This window comes from Phyllobates terribilis, unplaced genomic scaffold (assembly GCF_046119375.1).
Source record: "Phyllobates terribilis strain yellow unplaced genomic scaffold, ASM4611937v1 Scaffold_1__5_contigs__length_1240528914, whole genome shotgun sequence".
Taxonomy (NCBI): domain Eukaryota; kingdom Metazoa; phylum Chordata; class Amphibia; order Anura; family Dendrobatidae; genus Phyllobates; species Phyllobates terribilis.
The window spans coordinates 1,220,712,758-1,220,736,432 of NW_027362761.1; the positions used below are offsets into that span (position 1 = coordinate 1,220,712,758).

At 47.4% G+C, this 23,675-nt stretch overlaps 1 protein-coding gene across 1 annotated transcript in view; it reads right to left on the minus strand.

Moving 5' to 3' along the window:
* Positions 1-23,675, minus strand: part of LOC141229717 (vomeronasal type-2 receptor 26-like) — a 133,789-nt gene that overhangs the window by 30,565 nt on the left and 79,549 nt on the right. Inside the window, exon 2 of the mRNA XM_073667511.1 lies at positions 19,350-19,473. Within this exon, the coding sequence (XP_073523612.1) occupies positions 19,350-19,473 (124 nt within the window). The remainder of the gene's footprint in view (positions 1-19,349; positions 19,474-23,675) is intronic.

Genomic DNA, 23,675 nt, shown 5'->3' on the forward strand with positions numbered 1-23,675 from the left:
TCCCACTTACTGTCAACCCACAGTCAGCCAAGAGATGAGGTCAGCAGAGGAGGTGGAGGAAGATGCTAGTGACGACGAGGTCAGGTTGCGCCTTCCTGGACAGAGACGTAGTACTGGAAGCACGTCAACAACTGCATCCTCAAACACAACTCTGCCTCTCACCACAAGTCGTGGTGGCTCTTCAGGTCGCATGGGTGCTAAGCCTTGCATAGCCTGAGCATTTTTTCAGATCGATAAAGATGACCCAACTCGTGTTATCTGTTACATTTGTCAGTAAAAGCTAAGTAGAGGCCAAAAAATACATAGTTTGAGTACTTCATGCTTGAACCGGCACATGGACATGAAGCATAAGTTGCAGTGGGAAGCTCAGTGTGCTACAATGCGGCCTAGCCGGCCGGGCCAACCACCATCTGCCATATCTTGTGCATCCGCGGCCTCTTCATCCTCTGTGACTGGGGGGACAGCAGTCACACCTGTTTTGGGGCGCAGACCTGCCATCTCTTTACCCGCAACAGCCAGCGTGATTGGCAGGTCATCATTTTCTTTGGAGGTGGTAATACCAGCTGGTGTTGAGCGCTGTCCGACATCGATAGCACCACCTTTGGATCAAGGCAACCTAACATGTCCGCCTGCATCTTCCTCACAGACCGGCAATTTGCCGGGGACACCCTTATCAACCCCGTCTAAGCACAATAGCCAGCCCTCGTTCCCTCAGATGTGGACAAGTAAAAGACCATTTCCTCCTAGCCATGAGAAAGCTAAGAGCTTGAATTTCACCATCTGCAAGCTCTTGGCTACAGAAATGCTGCCTTTCCGCCTGGTGGACACAGAGGATTTTCGAGACCTTATGTCCGTCGCAGTGCCCCAGTACCAGATGCACAGTCGGCACTACTTCTCAAAGAAAGGTGTGCCTGCGCTCCACCAGCATGTCGCACACAACATCACCGCTTCTTTGAGAAACTCTGTGTGTGACAGGGTGCATTTCACCACAGACACTTGGATGAGTAGGCATGGACAGGGGCGTTACATGTCGCCGACTGGGCACTGGGTAACTATGGTGACAGCAGGACAAGGGGCTGCTGTCCAAGTCTTGCCGTCCCCACGAGTTGTGCGTCAATCCTCTTTATGTCAAAGTTCCTCCACTGCTTCTGCCTCCTCAACCTTCTCTCGATCTTCCACCTGCACCCAAAGCCTGTCTGGTCATGCCACAAGCTTTCTAACTGCGCAGAAGGGATCCTGCACACCTTTTTACTATGCTGGCAGTAGGGCTCAATGTCATCAGGCGGTTTTTACATTTAAATGTCTGGGAAATGTGAGTCACACAGCTGAGGAGTTGTGGTCAGCTCTGGAGAACCAATTTCATGAATGGTTGTCTCCACTGGACCTGAAACCAGGGAAGGCCGTGTGCGACAATGCTGCAAACCTGGGTGCGGCCCTTCGCCGGGGCAATGTCACACACGTGCCTTGTATGGCTCACGTGTTGAACCTGGTTGTCCAGCAATTTTTAGCCCACTATCCCAGACTAGATGGCCTTCTGCAGAGGGCACGGTCGCTGTGTGCTCACTTCCGCCGTTCGCATCCCGCAGCTCAGCGACTTACATCTCTACAGAAGTCGTTGGGCCTGCCACTTCACTGGCTAAATTGTGATGTGCCTACCCGGTGGAATTCAACTCTGCACATGTAGCAGCGACTGTGGCAGCACCGACAAGCCCTGGTGCAATACGTTCTGACGTATAGCCTGGGCCAACGAGATCCAGAGGTGGGGCAAATCACGCTGGAGGAGTGGTCTCAGATCAGGGACCTATGCACCCTTCTGCACAGTTTTGAAATGGCGACGAAGATGTTAAACAGAATTCGGAGTCAGGTGGTGGCACAAGAGGAGGTGGAGGAAGTAGAGGAGGAGGAGTTGTATGCGGAAGGGCTAACATCTGCAAGGTCCAGACGGTCGACAGCACCAAGGCGGCAGGCATGTGAGGGTGGGGGAGATGGTTTTACCAGGGCGCATGGTAGCAGCCAAACTAGTGAGGAAGGTGCAAGAGCCCAGGAAGAAGTGGAGGACGAACTGATGGAAGACTCATCAGATGAGGGAGACCTTGATCACATTTCTGTTGTGTGAGGTTGGGGGGAGAGGACAGAGGAAGGAAGCATGATTGTTACCTCGCCACCAACACAACAGGGACTTGGTGCTCCTGGATGCGCAACACACATGAGTGCCTTCTTGCTGCACTACCTGCAACATGACCCTCGAATTGTGAGAATTAGAAATAATCCTGACTACTGGGTTGCTACACTGTTAGATCCCCGGTACAAAAGTAAATTTGCAGAAATTATTCCTGCCATAGAAAGGGATGCACGCATGTAGGAGTATCAGCAGAGACTGTTGCAGAATCTTACATGTGCTTTTCCACAAAATACCAGTGGTTCACGTAGTGAATCTCACAGTTCCAACTTGCCAACCGTGGGACCGTCAAGTGTTCAGCACTCAAACCGTAACAGAACCACAGTATCTGCTGGTAACATCAATTTTGCGGAATCATTTCACCACTTTTTTAGCCCATCCTTTGCAAGGCCACAGGAGACAAGAAGTCTGACACATAGTCAACGCCTAGAGACGATGGTAGACTAGTATCTCCAAGTAAACATTGAAGCCATGACTGTGTCACTGGACCCTTGCTCTTTTTGGGCTTCCAATCTGGATAAATGGCCGGAGGTAGCCACTTACGCCTTGGAGATCTTGTCATGCCCCGCAGCCAGCGTTCTGTCTGAACGTGTGTTCAGCGCTGCTGGTGGTGTGCTGACAGATAAGCGCACGCGGCTCTCCACTGATAATGTAGACAGACTCACGTTCATAAAGATGAACAAATCATGGATCCTAAACGACTTTTCTACCCCTGTGTCATCCTGGGGAGAGTAAAAGCTTGATGATTGGTTAAAATCACCCTACCAACCGTTTTAAGCTTTCAAATTACTAATCATGTTTATCTCTATCTTGACTGGAAAATAATTTGGGCTTTGTAGCAGTGTGCAGCACTGATCCTATTAGGCCATCTATACTAAGCTCCACAAGATTTAAAATTAATAATAATTTTTAGCTGCATCTAGCCCGGAAAATAATTTTGGGGCTCCGAGATGCGCAAGACACATAAGTGCCTTCTTTCTGCACTACCTGCAACATGACCCTTATATTGTCAGAATTCGAAGTAATCATGACTAGAGATGAGTGTTGTTCTACTCGAACTGTTCGCCAATCTCAAATTCGAGCTGTTTTGGGCGGTGTTCGAGCCGTTCGGCGAACACGAACAATTTGAGAAAAATTCGGCTGTTCGAGGTTATGTTCGATAACTGTTCGTGCACCAAAATCATAACTGGATTTTTTCTCAGTAATGATGAAAATTAATGTTAATACGCAGTTTGAGTGTACAGCGGGGTGGGGGGAGGGGCAGGGGATGGATCTCTGCAGGAACAATGAAGATCTCCATTTTTTTTTCTCTTTCCCGCATTTGCAGTGGGGAGGTGCAATCTGTCAGCCTATCAGCAGCGCACACACGGAGCGAAGTGCTTTTTATCACACAAGCAAGGGCATGTGTCATTGGCAGTGTATGTCACATGTCCTTGCCCTATAAGACCAAGCCATTTTCCCCGTCGCCACCATTTTCTCACTGCTGCAGCTGCGTGTTAGACGGCACCGCTGTTGCTGTGTGCGCTATACCTTGTTAATTTCAAGCCAATTTTCGCACAAATATACAGATAGCTTGGGAGTAGGGAATAGTTGTGATTGCAGTCCTTTTAAGGACTAGGTTACAGCATTTCCTACGACTTTTATCAGGGAGGTCTGTGCTCTTAATTAGATAGGTTGTGGGAGTAAAGACTAATTGTAATTGGAGTCCTTTTCAGGACTAGGTTACATGAGTTCCTATCAGTTTTTGCCAGGCAGGTCTGTGCCATTGCTGTGCAAGTTTTTTTCACAGCATTTGGCTGAATCTAGCAAAGCTAATCCTTTTTGGCCTATTGCAGAGTGTGTTAGTCAGTGGAGTAGCCTATCTGTGTTGCAAGATATAACACGTGTGTATAGAATACCAATTTTTTTACTGCACCTAGTGAAGTAAAATCTTTTGGGCATAGCATCATTCTATTAGTCCATCTATACTGACCTCCATCAGGTTGCAAACTGAATATATTTTTTTTCTGCATCTAGCTCTGAAAAAATATTTGGGCTTCTAGCAGTGTGTGGGACTTGGTCTATTAGTCCATCTATACTGACCTCCATCAGGTTGCAAATTAAAAATAATTTTTTTCTTCATTTAGCTCTGAAAAAATATTTGGGCTTCTAGCAGTGTGTGGGACTTGTTCTATTAGTCCTTCTATACTGACCTCCAGCAGGTTGCAAATTGAATATAATTTTTTTCTGCATCTAGCTCTGAAAAAATAGTTGGGCTTCTAGCAGTGTGTGGGACTTGGTCTATTAGTCCATCTATACTGACCTCCATCAGGTTGCAAATTAAAAATATTTTTTTTCTTCATTTAGCTCTGAAAAAATATTTGGGTTTCTAGCAGTGTGTGGGACTTGTTCTATTAGTCCTTCTATACTGACCTCCAGCAGGTTGCAAATTGAATATAATTTTTTTCTGCATCTAGCTCTGAAAAAATAGTTGGGCTTCTAGCGGTGTGTGGGACTTGGTCTATTAGTCCATCTATACTGACCTCCATCAGGTTGCAAATTAAAAATAATTTTTTTCTGCATCTAGCTCTGAAAAAATATTTGGGCTTCTAGCAGTGTGTGGGACTTGGTCTATTAGTCCATCTATACTGACCTCCATCAGGTTGCAAATTAAAAATAATTTTTTTCTGCATCTAGCTCTGAAAAAATATTTGGGCTTCTAGCAGTGTGTGGGACTTGGTCTATTAGTCCATCTATACTGACCTCCATCAGGTTGCAAATTAAAAATAATTTTTTTCTTCATTTAGCTCTGAAAAAATATTTGGGCTTCTAGCAGTGTGTGGGACTTGTACTATTAGTCCTTCTATACTGACCTCCAGCAGGTTGCAAATTGAATATAATTTTTTTCTGCATCTAGCTCTGAAAAAATAGTTGGGCTTCTAGCGGTGTGTGGGACTTGGTCTATTAGTCCATCTATACTGACCTCCATCAGGTTGCAAATTAAAAATAATTTTTTTCTGCATCTAGCTCTGAAAAAATATTTGGGCTTCTAGCAGTGTGTGGGACTTGGTCTATTAGTCCATCTATACTGACCTCCATCAGGTTGCAAATTAAAAATAATTTTTTTCTGCATCTAGCTCTGAAAAAATATTTGGGCTTCTAGCGGTGTGTGGGACTTGGTCTATTAGTCCATCTATACTGACCTCCATCAGGTTGCAAATTAATAATAATTTTTTTCTGCATCTAGCTCTGAAAAAATATTTGGGCTTCTAGCAGTGTGTGGGACTTGGTCTATTAATCCATCTATACTGACCTCCATCAGGTTGCAAATTAAAAATAATTTTTTTATTCATTTAGCTCTGAAAAAATATTTGGCTTCTAGCAGTGTGTGGGACTTGTTCTATTAGTCCTTCTATACTGACCTCCAGCAGGTTGAAAATTGAATATAATTTTTTTCTGCATCTAGCTCTGAAAAAATATTTGGGCTTCTAGCAGAGTGTGGGACTTGGTCTATTAGTCCATCTATACTGACCTCCATCAGGTTGCAAATTAAAAATAATTTTTATCTGCATCTACAGTACCTCTGAAAAAATATTTGGGCTTCTAGCAGTGTGTGGGACTATTTGTATTAGTCCATCTATACTGACCTCCATCAGGTTGCAAATTCAAAATAATTTTTTTCTGCATCTAACCCAGCCAATAGTTTTGGCCTAATACCACAGTTTGGCCACTCAGCTCTGCTCGGTTACCATCCATTGTTTTTTTGTGCAAACAACTCCAGAGTTGTGAATTAGTTAACCACCAAAATGAGTGGAAAAAGGCCTGCTGCTGGTGGAAAGGGGAATAGGCGTGTTGGGAAGGGGAAAAAAGGTTGTGTCCGTGGGGTAGGTGTTAAAGCAACAGTAACATCTGCAGAAGAAAGACCATCTTCCAGCCAAACTAAAATGTCCACTTCTTTTAGCGGACAATGTGATAAGATCCCTTTCTTACGGCCACGCCAATCGCTACAAATTCCAGATGAAGCACAAAAACAGCAGGTGCTTCAACGGATATCAAGTGCTCCTTTAAGTGGGCTCTCCTCCACATCAACTTCAACATCACAAATACTCCAGTCCTCAAAGGTGTCACCCAAATCGCACTTGCTTCCTCACAGCTCCCAAATCTCCAGCTGCCCGTCTGAGTATGAGGTAGAACAGATGGTTGGGTCTGCAGAGCTGTTTACTCATACTATAGCCTGGGAATCAGAGGTCGACTCCAGCGCTTCTGTGAATCCAGACGAGGAAATGATCTGCACTGATGCCCAGAATCTTTATGAGTCGGATCCAGGACCAGACGCAGAAGGTTCTGACCATAATGTAGACCCTCATTCCCAAACTGTAACTCCTGTTGGTGGAGACAATGAGGAAGACGATGATAAGACTCAAATACCTGATTGGAGCGACAACTTTAGTTTTTTGTCAGGGCAGGAACAGGTTGGATCTGAGGACGACGGGTGTGATAACGCACAGGGTGATGATGATGAGGTCGGAGATCCCACTTACTGTCAACCCACAGTCAGCCAAGAGATGAGGTCAGCAGAGGAGGTGGAGGAAGATGCTAGTGACGACGAGGTCAGGTTGCGCCTTCCTGGACAGAGACGTAGTACTGGAAGCACGTCAACAACTGCATCCTCAAACACAACTCTGCCTCTCACCACAAGTCGTGGTGGCTCTTCAGGTCGCATGGGTGCTAAGCCTTGCATAGCCTGGGCATTTTTTCAGATCGATAAAGATGACCCAACTCGCGTTATCTGTAACATTTGTCAGCAAAAGCTAAGTAGAGGCCAAAAAATACATAGTTTGAGTACTTCATGCATGAACCGGCACATGGACATGAAGCATAAGTTGCAGTGGGAAGCTCAGTGTGCTACAATGCGGCCTAGCCGGCCGGGCCAATCACCGTCTGCCATATCTTGTGCATCCGTGGCCTCTTCATCCTCTGTGACTGGGTGGACAGCAGTCACACCTGTTTTGGGGCGCAGACCTGCCACCTCTTTACCCGCAACAGCCAGTGTGATTGGCAGGTCATCATTTTCTTTGGAGGTGGTAACACCAGCTGGTGTTGAGCGCTGTCCGACATCGATAGCACCACCTTTGGGTCAAGGCAACCTAACATGTCCGCTTGCATCTTCCTCACAGACCGGCAGTTTGCCGGGGACACCCTTATCAACCCCGTCTAAGCACAATAGCCAGCCCTCGGTCCCTCAGATGTGGACAAGTAAAAGACCATTTCCTCCTAGCCATGAGAAAGCTAAGAGGTTGAATTTCACCATCTGCAAGCTCTTGGGTACAGAAATGCTGCCTTTCCGCCTGGTGGACACAGAGGATTTTCGAGATCTTATGTCCGTCGCAGTGCCCCAGTACCAGATGCCCAGTCGGCACTACTTCTCAAAGAAAGGTGTGCCTGCGCTCCACCAGCATGTCGCACACAACATCACCGCTTCTTTGAGAAACTCTGTGTGTGACAGGGTGCATTTCACCACAGACACTTGGACAAGTAGGCATGGACAGGGGCGTTACATGTCGCTGACTGGGCACTGGGTAACTATGGTGACAGCAGGACAAGGGGCTGCTGTCCAAGTCTTGCCGTCCCCACGAGTTGTGCGTCAATCCTCTTTATGTCAAAGTTCCTCCACTGCTTCTGCCTCCTCAACCTCCTCTCGGTCTTCCACCTGCACCCAAAGCCTGTCTGGTCATGCCACAAGCTTTCTAACTGCGCAGAAGGGATCCTGCACACCTCCTTACTATGCTGGCAGTAGGGCTCAACGTCATCAGGCGGTTTTTACATTGAAATGTCTGGGAAATGTGAGTCACACAGCTGAGGAGTTGTGGTCAGCTCTGGAGAACCAATTTCATGAATGGTTGTCTCCACTGGACCTGAAACCAGGGAAGGCCGTGTGCGACAATGCTGCAAACCTGGGTGCGGCCCTTCGCCGGGGCAATGTCACACACGTGCCTTGTATGGCTCACGTGTTGAACCTGGTTGTCCAGCAATTTTTAGCCCACTATCCCAGACTAGATGGCCTTCTGCAGAGGGCACGGTCGCTGTGTGCTCACTTCCGCCGTTCGCATCCCGCAGCTCAGCGACTTACATCTCTACAGAAGTCGTTGGGCCTGCCACTTCACCGGCTAAAATGCGATGTGCCTACCCGGTGGAATTCAACTCTGCACATGTTGCAGCGACTGTGGCAGCACCGACAAGCCCTGGTGCAATACGTTCTGACGTATAGCCTGGGCCAACGAGATTCAGAGGTGGCGCAAATCACGCTGGAGGAGTGGTCTCAGATCAGGGACCTATGCACCCTTCTGCACAGTTTTGAAATGGCGACGAAGATGTTTAGTGCTGACGATGCCATTATCAGCATGACTATTCCGGTGATTTACATGCTGGAGCACATGTTAAACAGAATTCGGAGTCAGGTGGTGGCACAAGAGGAGGTGGAGGAAGTAGAGGAGGAGGAGTTGTATGCGGAAGGGCTAACATCTGCAAGGTCCAGACGGTCGGCAGCACCAAGGCGGCAGGCATGTGAGGGTGGGGGAGATGGTTTTACCAGGGCGCATGGTAGCAGCCAAACTAGTGAGGAAGGTGCAGGAGCCCAGGAAGAAGTGGAGGACGAACTGATGGAAGACTCATCAGATGAGGGAGACCTTGATCACATTTCTGTTGTGCGAGGTTGGGGGGAGAGGACAGAGGAAGGAAGCATGATTGTTACCTCGCCACCAACACAACAGGGACTTGGTGCTCCTGGATGCGCAACACACATGAGTGCCTTCTTGCTGCACTACCTGCAACATGACCCTCGAATTGTGAGAATTAGAAATAATCCTGACTACTGGGTTGCCACACTGTTAGATCCCCGGTACAAAAGTAAATTTGCAGAAATTATTCCTGCCATAGAAAGGGATGCACGCATGCAGGAGTATCAGCAGAGACTGTTGCAGAATCTTACATGTGCTTTTCCACAAAATACCAGTGGTGCACGTAGTGAATCTCACAGTTCCAACTTGCCAACCGTGGGACCGTCAAGTGTTCAGCACTCAAACCGCAACAGAACCACAGTATCTGCTGGTAACATCAATTTTGCGGAATCATTTCACCACTTTTTTAGCCCATCCTTTGCAAGGCCACAGGAGACAAGAAGTCTGACACATAGTCAACGCCTAGAGACGATGGTACAGGAGTATCTCCAAGTAAACATTGAAGCCACGACTGTGTCACTGAACCCTTGCTCTTTTTGGGCTTCCAATCTGGATAAATGGCCGGAGCTAGCCACTTACGCCTTGGAGATCTTGTCATGCCCCGCAGCCAGCGTTCTGTCTGAACGTGTGTTCAGCGCTGCTGGTGGTGTGCTGACAGATAAGCGCACGCGGCTCTCCACTGATAATGTAGACAGACTCACGTTCATAAAGATGAACAAATCATGGATCCGAAACGACTTTTCTACCCCTGTGTCATCCTGGGGAGAGTAAAAGCTTGATGATTGGTTAAAATCACCCTACCAACCGTTTTAAGCTTTCAAATTACTAATCATGTTTATCTGTATCTTGACTGGAAAATAATTTGGGCTTTGTAGCAGTGTGCAGCACTGATCCTATTAGGCCATCTATACTAAAGCTTCACCAGATTTAAAATTAAAAATAATTTTTAGCTGCATCTAGCCCGGAAAATAATTTTGGGGCTCCGAGATGCGCAAGGCACATAAGTGCCTTCTTGCTGCACTACCTGCAGCATGACCCTCATATTGTCAGAATTCGAAGTAATCATGACTACTGGGTTGCCACACTCTTAGATCCCCCAAACTTTTCGATCAACCTTTTCATTTTAATAAAGACCAAAAAAATGGTCATTTTTGAAATTATAAGCATTAGCAGGTTATTAGAAACTGAAATCAAACAGTTTTCAACTCAAAACTTTCTTCTAGGTGATATTACATTTTCACATAGGACCCCTTGTTCGAAAGGAGCTTCTGAACTCTCTCGTCCATTGAATTTGTCAGGTTTTGGATGGTTTCTGCTTCAATTGTTTTGCATGAGGACAGAATACCCTCCCAGAGCTGTTGCTTAGATGTGAACTGCCTCCCGCCATCATAGACACTCCTTTTAATGATGCTCCAAAGGTTCTGAATGGGGTAGAGGTCAGGGGAGCATGGGGGTCACACCATAAGTTTGTCCCCTTTTATGCCCATATCAGCCAGAGATGCAGATGTTTTATGTGCAGCATGAGATGGTGCATTATCATGCAGAAAAATGATCTTGCTGTGAAATACACGGTTCTTCTTCTTGAACCATGGCAGGAAGTGCTGTTTGAGAAAATCCACATACATTATGGAGTTCATCTTTAGCACCTTCAGGGATCCTAAAGGGGCCGACAATCTCTCTCCTCATGATTCCAGCCCAAAACATTACTCCACCTCCTCCTTGTTGGCGCTGTAGCCGTGTTTGCGTGGGGTGTCCATCAACCAGCCATCCTCCACTCCATCCATCTGGACCATCGAGCGCTGCACGGCACTCATCCGTGAACAAAACAGTTTTGAAATCAGTCTTCATGTAATGTTTGGCCCACTGGAGCCGTTTCTGCTTGTGTGAAGTGGATAGAGGAGGTCGACAGGATGGCGTATGCACAGCTGCAAACCTCTGAAGGACCCTGCATCTTGTTGTACGGGGGACGTTGGAGGCACCAGCAGCTTCAAAAACTTGTCTGCTGCTATGACAAGGCATTTTTGCCGCTGCTCTTTCATCCTGACGTAATTGCCTGTAGGAAAGAGTCCTCAATTTGCCCTTATCAGCACGCACACGTGTGTACTGTGAATCAGCTACATACTTCTTGATTGCCAAGACACTTCATCCTGATCATCGCACAATGTTGATTGTAGTCATGCCTTGACCTAAACACTCCACAATTTGTTGCTTCTCAGCAGCCGACACATCCTTTTTCTTTCCCATTTTGGCAGAAAATGTAGGCTGCTTAATAATGTGAGACAGCCTTCTTAAGTAGTCTTGCCTTTCATTGGACACACCTGCCAAACTAATTAGCACAGGTGTCTGCAATTGCTTACAGTGATATAAAGAGCCCTGACACACATCACCATCAATGAATTTAACTGACAAACAAACAAATTCTTCCATTATCACTCCTAAACACTTTTTGCATAATAATTTGGAACACAGTGTACATGTGCTTTTCCACAAAACACCAGTGGTTCACGTAGTGAATCTTACAGTTCTAACTTGCCAACCGTGGTCTGTATGGAGTTGTTCAATAAAGGGCCCAAAATTAAGATAACATAGATGGGAGAGGTCTCTATGAATAGGAATTCCTAAGTATTTGACACCCTGTGACTGCCAGGCAAAGGGAAAGTTGGACTGGATGGAATCCTATATGGATTTGGGGAGGGAGACATCGAGGGCCTCAGACTTCGCTGCATTGATTTTAAAATTTTACCATGTAACAAAGTGATCTATTTCAGCCATAACAGCATGGATGGATATATGTGATTGAGTGATATATACTAGGACATCATCAGCAAATAGAGAGCACTTGTACTCGGTGCCTCCCACCTCAATCCACCTAATATTGGGGTTATGGCGAATTGATGAGAGCAGGTGCTCCGTCACTAGGATGTATAAGAGAGGGGACAGAGAACATCCCTGCCTTGTCCCATTGGTGATTGTGAAAGGTGATGAAAATGTTCTGACGCGCCCCCTGGGCCTTGGGACACCCGGAGCCGGACACTTTTTGGTGGATGCTGGTGGTTGTAGTCTCCGTGGCGGCGACCCGGTTCCGTGGCTCAGGGCGGTCAAACTAGTGGCGGAACTATTTATGTGGTTTTGATGTTTAAATGTCCGACTACGCCACCCGTGGATTGCGGTCAGAGTGAACCGCCGCTCCAGGGCAGACCGCCGCTGCAGGGCAGACCGCTGGTGTTGTGGGTGCAGCAGAGCGTAGCATAACTCCCCACGGGAGGAGTATAGCCTCAGGGCAGTGTATGCGGAGGATGGGGGTGATGGTGCAGGGCAGCAGCAGTAATGACACGGAGTCAGTGATGCAGTCCAGGGCCTTTACTCACAGTTCTTATTATCCAGACCACGTCTGCAGGTAACGGCTGCCCATGTCGTACTGTGCTCACCAGGTGAGGGGCTCAGACAACTTCCAGATAACTTTGGAGCGCTTCACAGGACCCCCTTTGTGTGTCCTTTGTCTGGCCTTTCTTACCAACCCTTCTGTCCGGCTACCTCGGGCCTCCTCTTGGTAAACTTGGCGCCAGTTTCCCTGACCCTATGTGGTGCCTTCCTAGTGGGTGTATCGAGGGGCTGCGCCACATAAAATGTCACAGCCTCCTGTTTCTAGCTGAGGGTCGTTTCCTGCCTCCACTAGTTTCGGAGACCGGTCTCCCCCTTTGGCCTGACCCCTCCACGCAGGTGGATTCGGGCGTGCGGTGGCGAATCGCCCGTCCGCACCCCTGGGATCCCTTCGTTCCTCGTTCCTGGAGCCTTCTCCGCTCCTCTTCCTTCCTTCTCCCTCTTCCAGGCCTGGGCCTCTGTTACTAGGCCCGCCTCCGGAGCAGAGCTCATGCAGAGCCCCTGCTCCCTGCCACTTCTGCTCAGACTTCTCTGCACTGAACTAAGATGGTGCCCACCTTTTATACTCCCTTCTCAATGCACCCAGGAACTGCTTCCTCCCTGCTCCTGCACTACAGGGTTCCCCTTCCTCAGTGTTCCCTCCCCCCACTCCAGCCAGGGACAGGGACTGTCGTGCCCATCTCAGGGGCATATTGGTCGCCCTGCCCCACGGCAATGTGGTGTAATGCATGCAGGTGTCGGGTCCTGATCCACACTCCATCCTTACCTGAGAGTGAGATATCACACCTCTGGGTGAGGTGCAATACCTCTGTAGCAACCGAGCCCTCAGGGTGCTACAGTTCCATTTATCTTCAGCCTAGGTGACGTATTGTGATACAGGGCCGTGATTTTGGCTATAAAAGGGTCCCCTAGACCCCTACCCCAAGCTTTTTAAGAGAATCATATATGGCGTGCCAGGAGACTCTATGGAATGCTTTCTCAGCATCCAACGAGAGTATCTAATTACAAATTTTTAACTGCGTCTAGCCCAGGAAATACTTTGTGCCTAGTAGCAGTGTCTGCTAGTCAGCGGATTATCCCGGCTGTTAAGCAAGCTACACCACCTGTAGTTTGGACACTTAATTTTTTCAAAGGAAATGCTTCGGGACCACGGGATACTCAGTGAAGAGCATCAGGAGGCACTCCAAGGCATAGGGGCTGGGACTGGCAGTAGGATGCCTTGCGGTGGACAGCCGAGCTCGATCCTTATAAAAGCTTTTTAACTGCAGCAGCTTTAGTGGACGCTACTGGAGCTGGAATTACGCGGCTGCTGGCATGAGACTTGCCCTCCAATAGATCCTTGTAAATGGATTTAAAGTGTATTCATTCAAATTAGAGAGACAATTTAAATTAAAAAGCTTAGAGCTGCCTCCACCACAGGGGGGCTCGCTCGACCCACCAGCGGACAGGCACCAGTATTGGGAGAGGGGGGCTGGCCGTCAGGGTTCACCGCGGCTCTGGCACAAACCCGGCGACGCGGAGGTGGCACGGGCAGAAGCGGACTGAACGTGTCGGCTTCTCACTTTTTGGATTTTAGAAGGGCACGACATGCCTATATCTGTGTCTCCCCCTCCTTTTACTCCTCCACCTCTTTTCTTTTCGCATGACTATATGTACTTGTCACTTTTCCATGTGCTATTTGTGTCTTCTGAGCAGTTTGTCAGCTTTTGGACACCTTTGAAGGTGTTTTCTATGTGTTTCTATGTGTTTTTGTTTGCCTGCCATTGGTTTTAACGGTGTTCGAAGGTGTTCGACGAACAGTTCGACGAACAGTTCAGCGAACACACGGGTGTTCGACGAACCGAACCGAACTCGAACACTACGGGGGTGGCTCAACACTAATTAAAATAAATTTCTTTGGGGAATCGAAGCCACACAGCGCAGGAGCTCTTGAATGCCATCAAGCAGCAGAGCGACGTGTGGTTTGTGCCAGCGAATCTCCAGCCAGGCATGGTAGTGTGTGACAATGGCCGAAATCTGGTGGCAGCTCTGGGCCTAGGCAACCTCACTCACATCTCATGTCTGGCACATGTGCTCAACTTGGTTGTGCAGAGTTTTTTGAGGGATTATCCGGATCTTGATGCACTGCTTCACAAGGTCCGCATAGAGTGCGCTCACTTGCGGCGTTCCAGCAATGCACGATCACGCATTGCAGCTCTGCAGCACCAATTACGTCTTCCGGAACATCGCATCATATGTGACCTACCCACCTGGTGGAATTCAACGTTACATATGTTGGAGAGGTTGTGTGAGTAGCAGGCAGCAGTAATGGAGTACCAGCTGCAGCAGGCGCAGACAAGTCGCAGTACGCGCCATTCACATTTCACCACCACTGAGTGGGCCTCTATGAAGGACATTTGCCACGTTTTGCGTGCCTTTAATTATTCCACGCGGATGGCGAGTACAGATGATGCACTAGTCAGCATGACTATCCCCCTTATCTGCCTTCTTGAAAAAACACTGCAAGCACTAAGGGACGAGGTTTTGAAAGAGGTGGAGGATGAGGAGTCACAAATGCCATCTGCTTCTCTACAGTCTGCGCAACGTGGTTCCTCACAAAGGCCTAGGCAGGGTACACTTTGTGAGGAGGATGAGGAGGAGTCAATGGATGAGGAAGACATCTGTCCAGAGGAGGGAGGTACACAATGCTCTAGTAGTCAGTATCTAGAGCGAGGGTGGGGTGATGCAGAGCAGGCAGAGATCACGCCTCAAGCAGGGGACAGCATTTCTTGGCCAGTTGGCAATCTGCAGCACATGGTTGATTTCATGCTGCAGTGCCTGAGAAATAACCGCCGCATCGCCCACATTCTCAACACGGCTGATTATTGGGTGTCCACCCTCCTAGATCCTCGCTACCGGGACAACTTACAAAGCCTCATAACACCGTTGAACCGGGAGCGTAAAATGCGGGAGTACCAAGACGCACTGGTGCATTCCATCATGTTCTCCATTCCAACCGAGAGCAGTGCTGCTAGTGCTTTACAAAGCAGCTAAGTGCATCGAGGCAGTGGAGGAAGCTCTGCACAAATAGGGAGCAAAAGCAGCGCCTCAGCACAAGGCAAGACCAGTATGGCTGAAATGCGGCAAAGTTTTGTGTCCCCGCCGCCACAAATGTCTACACCATCACAGACAGCTCCAGTCAGCAGGAGGCAACGTTTCCGTCAGATGGTGACAGACTACATGTCTGCCCTCTTAGTGTACTCTCAGACGGCTCTTCTCCCTTCAAGTTTTGGGTCTGTAAGCTGGATACATGGCCAGAGCTTAGTCAGTATGCATTGGAGGTGCTAGCTTGCCCTGCTGCTACTGTATTATCGGAAAGCGTCTTTAGTGCCGCAGGTGGTGTACTAACAGACCGTCGCATGCGACTATCCTCCGATAACGTTGACCGGCTTACTTTTCTCAAAATGAACAAGGCCTGGATCTCTCATGAATTTGCCAGTCCTCTTCCAGAATAAATAATTGGTTGGCAACAGTATCCAGGTCTCCTGTTCTGTTCATGTTTCTACCACCTGAACTGTAATCCCTGAGCTCCAACACCGCCAGTTGGCGCTCGAAAGTGCCATCTGCACAGTCAACACTTGCTGCCGTGTCATTGGGGTTCAGTAACGTCTGCTGTTCCCCGGCTGTGCGGACGGCAATTTCTCCTGCTCTGTCCACATTCTCACTACTACTGATTTAAAACCTCCTCCAAATACACCTCTGGCTCCTCTGTTTTCAGTATTATCCCTGAGCTCCAACACCGCAAGTTGGCGCTCGGAAGTGCCGTCTGCACAGTAAACACTTGCTGCCATTTTATTGGGGTTCAGTAACATCAGCTGTTCCCCTGCTGTGCGGACCGCAATTTCTCCTGCTCTGTCCACATTCTCACTACTACAGATTTTAAAGTTGCTCCAATTACACCTCTGGCTCCTCTGTTTTCAGTATTATCCCTGAGCTCCAACACTGCCAGTTGCCGCTCGGAAGTGCCGTCTGCACAGTCAACACATGCTGCCATGTTATTGGGGTTCAGTAACGTCAGCTGTTCCCCTGCTGTGCGGACGGCAATTTCTCCTGCTCTGTCCACATTCTCACTACTACAGATTTTAAAGTTGCTCCAATTACACCTCTGGCTCCCCTGTTTTCAGTATTATCCCTGAGCTCCAACACCGCCAGTTGGCGCTCGGGAGTGCCGTCTCCACAGTCAACACTTGCTGCCGTGTCATTGGGGTTCAGTAACGTCAGCTGTTCCCCTGCTGTGCGGACGGCAATTTCTCCTGCTCTGTCCACATTCTCACTACTACAGATTTTAAAGTTGCTCCAATTACACCTCTGGCTCCTCTGTTTTCAGTATTAACCCTGAGCTCCAACACCGCCAGTTGGCGCTCGGAAGTGCCGTCTGCACAGTCAACACTTGCTGCCGTGTTATAGGGGTTCAGTAGCGTCAGCTGTTCCCCTGCTGTGCGGACGGCAATTTCTCCTGCTCTGTCCACATTCTCACTACTACAGATTTTAAAGTTAGTCCAATTACACCTCTGGCTCTCCTGTTTTCAGTATTATCCCTGAGCTCCAACACCGCCTGTTGGCGCTCGGAAGTGCCGTCTGCACAGTCAACACTTGCTGCCGTGTCATTGGGGTTCAGTAACGTCAGCTGTTCCCCTGCTGTGCGGACGGCAATTTCTCTCTGGCTCCTCTGTTTTCAGTATTATCCCTGAGCTCCAACACCGCCAGTTGGCGCTCGGAAGTGCCGTCTGCACAGTCAACACTTGCTGCCGTGTTATTGGGGTTCAGTAACGTCAGCTGATCCCCTGCTGTGTGTCCGGCAAATTCTCCTGCTTTGTCCACATCCACTGTACTACTGATTTAAAACTTGCTCCAATTACACCTCTGGCTCCACTCTGTTTTTAGTATTTACCCTGGGTTCCAGCACCGCCAGCTGGTTCTCGGTAGTTCCATTTGCTCTTGTACCTTCTACTACCCATCCGGGTTCCAGTACCGTCAGCTGGTTCTCGGCAGTGCCTTTGGATTAGGTGCCTCCTTCTCGGTATCCAAGTTCCACCAACGTCTGCTGGTCCTTGGTAGTGCTTTCTGGCACAGGTACCTCCTGCTTAGTAACCGAGTTCCAGTACCGTCAGCTGGTCTTCGGCAGTTCCATTGGCTCTTGTACCTTCTGCTACCCTTCCGGGTTCCAGTACCGTCAGCTGGTCCTCGGTAGTTCCATTTGCTCTTGTACCTTTTACTACCCATCCGGGTTCCAGTACCGTCAGCTGGTTCTCGGCAGTGACTTTGGCATGGGTACTCCCTCCTGCCCAGCCTGGTTCCAGTACCGTCAGCTGGTCCTCGGTAGTTCCTCAGCTTTCTTGTACTTTCTGCTACATTTCCAAGTTCAAGCTTTTTGAAATGGTTCTTGATAATCACTCTGGATTTCCCTGACGAGGACCCTGAAGACGAGGACCCTGAAGACCAACCCTAAGAAGACGAGGACCCCGAAGACGAGGACCCTGAAGACGAGGACCTTGAAGACCACCCCGAAGAAGACGAGGACCCTGAAGACCACCCCGAAGAAGACGAGGACCCCGAAGACGAGGGCCCAGAAGACCAACCCAAAGAAGACGAGGACCCCGAAGATGAGGACCCCCGAAGACGACGACCCTGAAGACCACCCCGAAGAAGACCAAGAAGATGACCCTGAAGAAGTTGACCAAGAGGACAAAGAAGAGAAGACAAGCACCAAGATACAGAAGAACAAGAGACAGAAAACCAAGAAGCAGAAATACAAGAAGCTGCAGAACAAAAAAGCGGAAGAACATTAAGCATAAGACTAAAAATCAGGGCAAAAGATAATATCTAAATTATAAGCAGAAGATGACTAAGTAGTGTATGGGGGTGAGTCTGTTCCTCCTCGTGGTGCCCCTGGAAAAGACCTGCTGCTGCAGGCCAAACTGAACGCGGACAAATCCTGTTGTAAATCTTTTGTGAAGGGCAGAACGAAAGGTGTAATGTCCAACCTTTTATAGATAACAACTACAGGAATGCCTGTCACAAATAAGAATATGATGAAGAAGAAGAATATGAAGAAGATGAAGAAGTAGAATATGAACAATGTAAAAAAAAAGAATAATATGAAGAAGGTGAACAAGAAGAAGATGAAGAAGGTGAAGAAGAAGTGGATGAAAAAGATGCTGAGGATGATGAAGGAGAAAGTGTGGGAGAAGTAAAAAAGAAGGTGAAGAGCATGGAAGTAGTGAAACATAAATATCTGACAAAATATAAAAATACTTAACATAGTCAATATTTCCGTAACTCAGAACGTCTTAAAAAAAATATTAATTCCTGCTATTCCATTTGATTGGGCTAAACCTCTATGCCTTTATTGTCTCCCCCACCTCCCCCAATACATTCTACATTATTCTTAGTTGTTTTCCTTCATGTAGAATTAACCTACAAGGAAAGAAAGGGTTTATTTTCATTCCGATATTTCTGTCCCATTGACTTGCATTGGTTTCCGGTATCGGAATCGGCGATATCCGATACTTTTTCGGTATCAGTCCGATCCAATCCGATCCGATATTTCCCGATATCGGAAGGTATCGCTCAACACTAGTGATGATCTATTCTTTCTGTTATAAATTGTCAGGTATCGATGCTGAATTACCTGCCGACTTTTTTAAAGAGAGTGTCTTCTGAGCAGTTTGTCAGCTTTTGGACCCCTTTGAAGGTGTTTTCTATGTGTTTCTTTGTGTTTTTGTTTGCCTGCCATTTGTTTTAACGGTGTTCGACGGTGTTCGACGGTGTTCTAAGGTGTTCGACGAACAGTTCCACGAACATCCCGGTGTTCGACGACCCGAACCTTATACGAACACTACGGGGGTGGCTCAACACTATTACCAATAACCATTAACCACAGGTCACTTGAAGATAATCATGTTGCATAAAAAGAATTTCTGAGCAAGAAATGATAAAACAATATTTGACATATATTATGTATTATATATTATATTATATAATATAATTTCAAGCGTCCATTTCAATATTTATTATTACTAGAATTTCTGTACCTGTTGCATTTGACATTTCTCCTTCAGAGCAGACAACGCAGTCATAGCAGCAGTCTTGATGTCCTGTTTTAGGAGCTTTTCTAAATCCAGGAGAACATCTCTCATTACATCGGGATTGTGGGATCTAAAAGATATGTAGATGAAAAAATATACTGTTCCATCAAGTTCAACCTGTGATTTAACAGCTGATTCCATTACTTGACATGTGGGAATATGTGGTCTGGACAGATGAGACCAAAGTAGAATTTTTTGAGGTAAAACGCTATGTGTGGGGGAAAAATAACACTGGACACCACCGTGAAGACATCATCCACGACGTCACACATGGTGGTGGCAGCATCATGCTGCGGGGAGTCTTTTCCTCAGCAGGAGCACGCAAATTGGTCATAATATATGGAAAGATGGATAGAGTTAAATACTGGGCAATCCTGGAGGAAAACCTGTTAGAGGTTGCAGAAGAACTGAGACTGGGGTGTACGTTCACCTTCTAGCAGGACACTGACCCTGAACATACTGCCAGAGCTACAATGGAGGGTTTAGATCAAGGCATATTCATGTGTGTGAATGACATAGCTGCAGTCCAGACCGAAATATCATTGAGAACCTGTGGCAAGACTCGAAGATTGCTTTCAATCCAATCTAACTTAACGAGAGCGGGTGTGCAAAGAAGAAGTGGCAAAATGTAGATGTAAAAAGTAGTGATGAGCGAGCACTAAAATGCTTGAGTTGAGCAAATTGGAATGCTTGAGGGCTCGGTCCGAGTAACGTGCCCAATGTAAGTCTATTGGAAACTTGAGCATTTTTCCGGCAGCAACCCCTGGAGGTCTTCAGGAAGCCTAGAAATTGTCAAAATTGATGGGAGCAGTGCTGAAATGACATGAGAACAGCATGGGGAAGACCCCTGGAAGCATCTCTGACTCCCAGGTCCCTGCTGTGAACAATGTTGATAGAGTATTACGCCACTTTTACCGACTCACAATAAAACATACAAAAACAAAGCCAAAATGGATTTTCCTGGGAAATATGTTAAGGAGCATCCTTTCTAAGGTAATGACTTGTATATAAGGCAAAATAAAAAAAACAAAAACAAAAATTCTCCTACAAACCTTAGGCTATGTTAACACGTAGCGTTTTTGATGCATTTTTGCACTTTTGCATTGCTTTCAACAGTGTAAAAAACATTTACCAGTAAATGTCATTTTAACATTTTACAACCTTATCTGGCCATGTGGTATGCGACACATCATCAGACACATGCATACAGTGCTGAAAAGACATGGGAGCAGCATGGGGAAGACCTCTGGAAGCATCTCTGACTCCCATGTCACTGTCTAAAAGTGTGCCCATCATAAGTGATCCTTGGCGCATGCGAAGATGCATCCCGCCATGCACCTGTCATTGCAGGCTTGCAACAATCACCGTCCACGTCCCTGTCCCAGTGCAGCGTTCAGTTGTCCCTACCCCATTCCTTGAAATGCAAGTGCTTCTCTGCAGCCAGCCACCCACCAACCCACAGGCTGCAAAACTATACTGCCAAATTTTTGACAGCTGCTTGCACTTGAAATGTGGCCTTTTAGGCTCGTGGAGGCAGAAGCTGTCCACAACTTTTCTTGCTGAGTTGTATTTCACCACAGCCATATTCTTTAACTTGGTGAAAGGACTTGGGAAACCATGTCTACCCAGCTCTCATTTCTCCCAGGAAGTCCTCTAAAGCTGATTTCACTTGAAATGTGGCCTTTTAGGCTCATGGAGGCGGAAGCTTTTCATAACCTCATGCCTGCGGCGGCCGGTTATCCATACTCGGTCCCCAGCCACCACTGTTTCTCCCGGTATCGTCTGCACCTTCCACAAGCACGGGTCCCACAACATTAATCGCGCCCTCCCCAGTGCACTTACTGGGAAGTACCGCCTAATCACAAACACGTGGACAGGTAAATGCGGCCTGGGATGGTACGGAACCAGTCCACAGCTTTTTTTTACTGAGAGTTGTATTTCACCACAGCCATATTCTTTAGCTCGGTGAAAGGACTGGCATAGAGGGAAACCGTATCTACTCTGGGTGTCATTTCTCCCAGGAAGTCCTCTAAAGCAGCTTGTTGCAGAAGCAATGGCAGCCCATTCAACATCAAGTAGCAGTTCTCGGTGGTGCTTTGACACACACACACACATCTTTCTTTGTGAATTTTAATTTCATGATTACAGAGTTGGGCAATGGCCTGATCTGCAATGCGGTTTGAGAAATAACACGGATAAGCACGTCTGATCCACATTAATAAAACAGACATAGAGTGTCCGTTAACCTACCCCCCCCCCCACTTTTCTTAGCCATGGCTGCTTCTCGGCAGGGTTGAACGGACGCACCAGAAAACCGGAGACTCTTCCAGTGGGCCCTGGCTTCTCCTTCAGGAGAGTTCATATTGCTGAAGTGAGGCCATGATGATGATTGAGGCCACCATCTGCTTAGTTTTCTATTACTTGAAATGCAAGCGCAAGTATGCAGCCAGCCAACCATCCACAGGCTGCAATACTAAACTGCCAGATTTCTGGGCAGCTGCTTGCACTTGAAATGTGGCCTTTTAGGCTGGTGGAGGCAGAAGCTTTTCACAACCTCATGCCTCATGCCTCGTGTCCATATTCGGTCCCAGCCATCACTATTTCTCCTGCTGTTGTCTCCGCCTTCTACAAGCGAAGGGTCCCTGAACATTACTGCTGGTACTTTTCTGTGGAAATTTGCTTGCCTCCTACCAGCCTGGAATATTTCCAGTAAACTCTGGTACGACGCCATGGTATTAGCACTGCCCCCAGTAACTGTAGCAAAGCCATCCCCAATTTCCTTCTCAGGAATTTTATTTGGTAGACTGAGTGGCTGCCAAAATACATTAGTTTCTCACAAAGGAGCTGAAGATAAAGTGGCAGTAGGTGCAAGTTTCTCCTGCCTGCTAGATATTAGAGGGTGAACCGCAGCACATTGGATCAGTGGTTAGCACTGAAGCCTTGCAGCGCTGTGATCCTGGGTTCAATCCAGGAACCTTCCCACACACTTTTCTAAGCCAGGACTGCTTCTCGGAAGGGTTGGACAGTCCCACCAGAGAATCCTCTGCTGTGCCCTGGCTTCTACATGAGGAGAGTTCATGATAGCACTAACTTTGCAGCTGCTATGGGGTTCTTGAGCGGGGGAGAAAGGTGAACCCTCATAATCAAATCCTCTGGTGGGCACAATGTTTTTCAATCTGAAAAAGCTTCTCAGTGGGAGTTGTATTTCACCACAGCCATATTCTTTAGCTCGGTGAAAGGACTGGCATAGAGGGAAACCGTAACTACTTTGGCTGGCATTTCTCCGTCACCAGGTTTCACCCATTGTCACACACGACCATGCCTGGCTGTATGTTCAGCGGTGAGAGCCACAGATCAAGCTGCTGTGTTACAGCTTTCAACAACTCTGCAGCGCTGGGTGGTTTGTCAATGAAGCATTAAGCATGTTTTCTTCAGCATAGCCTGTTGCCGCTTGGCCAAGGCAGTGCTGCAGTGTTTTAAGCTTCTGACTGATGAGGTCAATTCGGAGATGGAGGAGGAGGTGCAAGAGCTGAACAATGTGATTACATTGAGGTTACATTGGCGACTCTGTTTTTATACAAAAGAAAGATCCTACTGTTTTTTTTACATTATTTTTTATGGCAAATGCATTCACTGGGAAATGTCATTTTAACATTTTACAACCTTATCTGGCAATGTGGTGTCTGATTATGTGTTAGACACCACGTTGCCTGATAAGGTTGTAAGATGTTCCATTGATGATGGATGGAATCTGAAGGACACATAGAGGAGGGCCACAGTAACGAGTACGACATGTTCCCATTAGAAAGGAGAGGGTCTGCTATACATTTATAGGGTTTGCAGTGAGTCCAACAGCTGACCAAATTTAGGAAAAACCTTACAAACAATTTAAAGAGACATAGAGCAGGGCCACAGTAATGACAAATTCCCATTCGAAAGGAGAGTGTATCCCATAGCGTTGGCATATGCAGTGAATGCTAGGGTTGCCAAAAATTTGGAGGCACTTCAATGCCCCTTGGAAGAGACATGGAGGTCAGAGGTGGTCCTGAAAACAATGTTCCCATTATTAGGAAGTGGGTCTCCCATAGTGTTGGCATATGCAGTGAATGCAAGGAGGGCCTCATAAAAAAATGTTCCCATTAGAAAGGAGCCGGCATCCTATACTTGTAATGCCCATACACTAAGTGTATGGGCAGGCAAACATTTACCCCTGGGGGGTATACATGAACATACTATATAAAAAATATTTTTTACGGGCATCAGAAACACCCT